This window comes from Crotalus tigris, unplaced genomic scaffold, assembly GCF_016545835.1.
Source record: "Crotalus tigris isolate CLP2741 ecotype Arizona unplaced genomic scaffold, ASM1654583v1 scf7180000017614.5298720, whole genome shotgun sequence".
NCBI classification, from domain to species: Eukaryota; Metazoa; Chordata; class Lepidosauria; order Squamata; family Viperidae; genus Crotalus; species Crotalus tigris.
The window spans coordinates 1,617,212-1,623,328 of record NW_024096513.1 but is presented as its reverse complement, the minus strand read 5'-3'; the positions used below and the strand labels follow the sequence as shown (position 1 = coordinate 1,623,328).

The 6,117-nt window shown below is 50.1% G+C and overlaps 1 protein-coding gene across 1 annotated transcript; it reads right to left on the bottom strand.

Annotated features, from left to right (window-relative positions):
* Window positions 1-493: 493 nt before the first annotated feature.
* On the bottom strand, window positions 494-4,981 carry NT5C1A (5'-nucleotidase, cytosolic IA). Its single transcript, XM_039327799.1, has 2 exons — window positions 4,167-4,981; window positions 494-1,850 (listed from the first exon to the last, which is right to left on the bottom strand). The coding sequence occupies exons 1-2, from the start codon at window positions 4,278-4,280 to the stop codon at window positions 1,485-1,487; spliced, it is 480 nt and encodes a 159-aa protein (XP_039183733.1). The 5' UTR covers window positions 4,281-4,981; the 3' UTR covers window positions 494-1,484.
* Between the last annotated feature and the right edge of the window lie 1,136 nt (window positions 4,982-6,117).

Genomic DNA, 6,117 nt, shown 5'->3' with positions numbered 1-6,117 from the left:
TACCCACTGAGTAACCACATTGAGTCGGGGTTTCAGTTGTGACCATCTGCTTCTGGCCACAGCCTGCAGCCTCTCTTCTCAAAACTTGGAAAGGAAAAGGACAACATGCTTTGTATGCTCTTCTCCTTCCCCAAAGGGTGCCCAGAGTTGTATGGGAGGCCTGTTCCCCTTCCTGCTTGTGGAACATTGAATGACTCTTGCATGGAGCTGGACATTTTCTCAAGCTCATTTTTGCATTCAAGCTCAGAGCCAAAGCCCACTTTCCTCACTATTGCTCCTGCCTGACCCACAGGAAAGATTGCACCCTGAGTGGGTCCCCAAAAATGTCCCAAATGACACTTGAAGCAGTTCCATGTGTTTGGCACAACAACGCAGCTTCTGTGGCAATGAATATGCTTAGACACACTTCAGAACTCCTTTCCTGGCAGTGGCACTGTCATGGTTCCGATAGATGAAACAGTTTAAAAGAACTTCAAGGCAAGGATTTCTTCCTTAAAGAACATTTTATTTAGGAAACAAGGTATCGGCACATACAAAGGTGAACCCAAGACTAAATTTCCCTTCCTCAGGCTACAAAGTTACAAGTTGCAATTCCCACCTCAAATTGCTGTCGTAAATCACATTCACCAATTGTTTCAAAATGCAGGCTCTCCTCCCAGCACATTAGCCCACCAAAATGTTATCAGTATTGACCTTGATTCTCACACACAGAAGAAAGTTGTTTTGGCTAACTGAAAACTACACCTTCCCCCCTTTCTTCCTCTAGGTAAAATCTCTAAACTAATATGTGACAATGAAGACAAAAACAAAAATGACTTCAGTTCTGTTTGTCACAGCATTGACAGACACTTTGGAGGGGAGAGCAATGAACAACCCCCACCCCGTGGCCAGAATAGATGGGAGGAGTGATAATTTCCCTCAAATGTGAGCGGGGGGGGGGGAGTCTGCCTCTGCTGGCTCATCAGGGGGGCTTCCATATTCCCAAGCAGGTTCCCCTCAGCAGAATGCTTCAAGGTGGCCTCTGCCATGCAGCTAGCGATAAATGGACTTTTGCTAACAAGCAAATGTTGCAAGGGGGTCTTTTCACGAAGCTTCCCTGGGCATCGTCAGCCATTCCTGCATGCTGCACTTGAGAGAGGGTGATGCGTGTCTGGCTAACCTGGCAAAGGTCACAAGAAAATGTCCCCAGATGCAAAACGATCCCATTTTGGAGGAAGAGGAGGTTGGCTCTATCTTGAAGCACTCTTGGTTACAGGGGGACACCAAAAAGACCCTGGAGATGCTCTGAGGGCCCTGCAGGAGGGTGTGGGGCAAAACTATTGTGCTGGTGGGGAAGAGCATAAAGTGCAACATGTACAGGCAGCAGCAGATCCTTCATGGACCATCCCAATACCTTTGGTTCTAGTTATCCTAGAGGTTGGCGCTCATCAACCAAGACTTCGTTCTCTACCAAGTGCTGGTCCAGCCCAGGCCATCCCTGGACACTACTTGCTGTCCTGAGCCGCTTTTCTTTGTGCTGAGAGCTTGTACTTCTGGGCAACCCCATAAGGAACATGGGCGGCAACAGTGCCCATTTCCTTTGCTCCCTCCACATGAAACATCTGGTCATCAAAGAAGATATGAGGTCGGATCTTTTCCAGCAAGGGGCCTTTGGGTGCACCGGCCAGGAAGAGGGCTTCGTCCGTTTCTAGTCCCCAGCTTCGGAGAGTCTTTAGGGCTCGGGCCCCGGAACTGGCAGCACTTCGAGCCGTGACCAGATAGGTGCGAATGGGGCATTCCAGGCGGAGGCCTTTGGCATAGAACTTCTTCTGAAGCTTCCCCAGCACTTCCAGGAAGCCCTTCAGTGGTCCCTGGACGGAGGAACACACAGCGTCAGCCCCAGCATGCGGCCCACTCCCCAGGTGGTCAGGAAATGGGGACCAGCTGAGGTACAGCACCCTTGGGGAGGCCCCGGGGCCAGAGGCTTCCTGCCCTCTCCTTAGCCAGGCACATTTGCCCTCCTGTTCTTTGAATTTGCCAATCCCTCTTTGGGTCTAATATAAATTGTTATCCTGAAATGATGTTGCTATCTTGCTTCCTGCTTTAATACTGGCTTTGTTGGTATTCAGAATGTTTCTTCTCACTTTGTTCTAGCTAAAGTGTTCATTAGCAGGGCAGCCATAAACCCATCCTCTCTCTTGGCAAAAACAACAATGAAAAGGTCGATTTTGTCACAATACCACTGGTCCCCGAACCACACCTGAGCAAGAGGCTTGTTTTCATAAGTCTTCTCATGCTCGAAGAACTTGTCTAGGCCGTGCGCCTTTACAATCTGCTCCGACTCATCGGAAAACAGCACAGCATGTCCTTACCTTGCACCACCAGCCCGAAGGAAGGAGCCACCGTTGCCAACTGTTCCCCCCTCTGAGATGGGCAGCATAGAAGTTTAATAATAAATGCATATAATTTGATAAGGGGAGTGGGACAGGCAGCACCCTCCCAGTCAAAAGGCTCTCTGTCCCTTCAGCTTGCAGCAGCTTCTCACCCTCAACTGGATGGAAGGGCAGCCCCTGAAGGGAAGGCCATTGTTCCTGCCAACCTTCAGCAATTTCGCACCCGGAAGCTGCCAGGTGGAAATGCCACAAATGGTTGCCATTTAGGGACTCAGCGAACTGCATGTCCAGCCTGTCTTGGGTGAGCTGTGCAAGTGCAGAAGTGCAGCTGATTAATTCCAGGAAGCTTGTTGTGGTAGTCATATGGCATTTCTCTGATCTGAAGAGCCAAAGTCCCTCTAAGACTGGCAAAGTGACCGCCCAGAGGAAAGGATTCCCAGCCCAAAACTCTCAGGAAGGTACACAATTGAGAGTCAAAGGCCGATACCTTGTTTATGCCATGCATGGAGCCATAGGATGGCTTGTTTTGTTGCATTTTATTTTGGCTTTACTGAACAGTAGTCTTACTCACCTATCATAGGTTGGTAAAGAATGATTTCTAGTTTAGTGCACTGCATGAACCCAGCAACCCTAGGTTTAGTGGAATGTGTGAAACCAACCAATGGCCTCACTCGTACATCGCCCAAAATCATCTGGCTGGGTTTGACTTATTGGCTGTAAGCCACAAAATATCCTTCTTCAGGTCAAAGACAGGGTTTGCATGCCATGCAAACAATAAAACTTAGTTAGTGTAGGACTGGGGACTTTAAACCATAACAGTTGCCAAGATTGCTTGGGATTAAACAGTTCTCACACATAAGAAATGTTGTGCGAACACCAATATTCAATAAATGATGAGACAGTTTCTGAACTCACTCACTGCTTGTTCTGGAAAAATAAAGCAGGATCCATCCCAGCCTCTTTGTTTTGACACCAGCTGCTGCTGCCAAGGCAGAATTTAGTGCACCTTCCAAATGCTGGCTGACTGTGGCACTTGAGAATTGTCTCCTGGACAAGTGACGGCAAGAAGCTTTGCCAGTCTGCCCAGGAATGTCCACAGGGGCAAAAGAGTAGAAGGGAGAACCCCACCAAGACTCTGGCATGAGGGCAGGATGCATGAGAATGCTTGCTGGGCAGGTATGGGATAGGGATATGGGGAGGTCAGCCCTCAAGCACAAGACAGCATGGAATCCCAGTCAAATCATCATACAAGAGAACTGTCTATTCCAGCAATTAATATTGCCATTAAAGAATAAACCCAGGCTTTTCACTACGTTTCTTGCAAGGGAAGCCTCTAAATTGCATTTGAGGAGGGAGATGGTGGCCTGCAGGCCCCTCCTTGTCAAACGGGGCTCTGACGTTGCCCCCGAAACACAAAAGTAGCAACAGAACTGAGCAGCAGAGAGAGCTCAGCCCCCACAAGGAAGGCATGTTCCTCCTTTCTATCTCAGGTCCCTGCAAAGGGGGGGGGGCAATCTTACACACAAGAGCAGCGTTTCCCTGGGAAAACAGTGCCAATTCTGCCAACTAAGGCCGTCTATTCAGAAAGCATCTCTGAGCCTCAAAAGCAGCCACGTCTCTCATCCTCAACAGTCCTGGCTAATTGCCTCCTTTAGCGCCAAGCTCATCTTCCTGATGATGACACCAGGTGGGATCACCTGCCTCTTGACACCAGACCAGCATCACAAGTGCCCTGGCATGCCAACGAGTAAGTCTTCCCCCATCCACCCCAGAAGGAAAAACAATCTTTCTTACTGATTTGGGTTTCTTTTTGGAAGAGCAGTTTTCATAAAAGGCCTTGGCATCCTCCAAACTCGCTTGTTTTGGCTGCCCTCTGCTTTCCGGGCATCCGGGTCCAGTGGGCTCCATGGCGTATTCCCTCTACCTGTCCAGGAGCAGGAGAAGATGCAGCCAGCTGGCCGGGTGCTTTCCTTCTGCCCAAGAGCCCAGTTCAGCTGCAGAAGGAGACAGCCGCCGCCTCTGCTGGCTACAAAGGGAGGGTGAATCCGGCAGGCGAACCTCTGCATGTGTGTGTGTGTGTCAGTGTCGCTCAGAGCACGCTCTTTATAAGGGATCCCATGAACCTCCTGGGCACTCTTGCTCCCAAAGCGACTGTCCGGGCAGCTGCCCAAGTCCTCCCACATTCCCGGCCTCCCTTTCCTCAGACCCACTAAATTTGTGGGCAGCTCCAATCAGGGTGGGGGCAGGACCCACAGAGTGTGTTGCCCAAGAAAGAGGGGAGTCCTCTGTCTTGGCCAAAAAGAGTCTGGACTTGACCTGTGAGAGGGGATTTATCTGGGCAGAATGCCCACATTCATGGCAAAGACCACGTAAGATGGCATGCAGTGTGCTAAAAGGAGACCCTCTTAGATCCAGCAGGGGCTCCCAGGGAGCTGAAGGCCAGACCAACAGGGGCCAGGATTTGGACCGATTCCCGGAAGAGAAGGCTGTCTTGCATCACCTACTGATTTTAGGGGTCTTTTACTGTTCCTCTGCTGTCAGAAACAAATGCAAAGGGATTTTTAAAAGATTCACTTTTATAAATTATCCACATTCTTCTGCTGTGAGACTCTCTGCCCCCACCCCCCTAATTATTCCAGAGAAGAGAGCCAGTCCCAGGCTTGCACCCCTACCCTACCCTCTTGTTGGATCTCCCTGGGAGGAGGTGCCCAGCCCTGCCATCCTTTGATTGACTAGCCAAGGCTCCTGACCTCAAGAGCATTCCAGAGAAAGGATGCTCAGCTCCATGTGCTTGGAAATTTTGTGTGTGCGCGCGCGTGTGTGTGCATGTGTGTGTACGCACACGTGCAGGCTTTGGCTCACCAGCTCTGCTTGTTCCTTTTCCAAAAGCATGTGTTCAATCATGGATGATGGGGTTTTGGTCTACTTCAGTTAAAAGCCTGAACTTAAATGTGACCACAATTGCTTGATTAGCCTTTAAGAGAAATTAATTGCACATGCTGAAAACAGGCCCTTGGTATTTGGCTGGAGAAGAGCAAAGCTTTAGTGACAGTAGTCCAAAATCCAGCTGCTTAGAAGGCTAAGGATTCTCCCACTTCATTTTAGTCGGAGAGAAGCTTCCCTGAATGTTCATTCAACTCGCTTGCTGGGTGGCCACTGCCATGCTTTTCCCTGGGTCTTCCTTTCTTTCCCACACCCCTGGCCAGGGGGCCAGGATGGTGTAGCACTTGGTGCTTTCGGCTCACTTTTTCTGCATGTATAACCCACTTTATCCAAGCTGACTCTGACTGGCACCCACAAGCAACAGCTACAGCTGGTGCAGCCCTGCAAACAGCTTCCCCCTCTGGGGAGTTCTAGATCAGCCTCCTTGCAAGGTGGTGTTGTGCCGAAAACAAAAGCTGATCCTCATGGAAACTGCCTTGGAGAAAAAGTGGGTCAAAAGCCTGACAAACCAATGTTTGTCAAGGAATGAGTGAATCTTACTGGGAAGCTGAATTTCTCTGGCATACCACATTGGCACTGGGCCTGGCCTGGTATCGTCTGGGGAGGGCACACTTTGCTCTCCTCTGGAAGCTTCAGCTGGAGCCTTGTGGGCAGCTCCGGGGCTTCCCTTCCAGGCCTCCCCCACAAATGCCTGCAAGGCAGACTCAGCTGAGCGTCTCCCAGGCAGGAAAGACCAAGCTTCTCCTGAAGATAGGAAGAAAAGGTTCAAGGGAGAGCAAGACACCTCAAGCTGGTTTGGAGA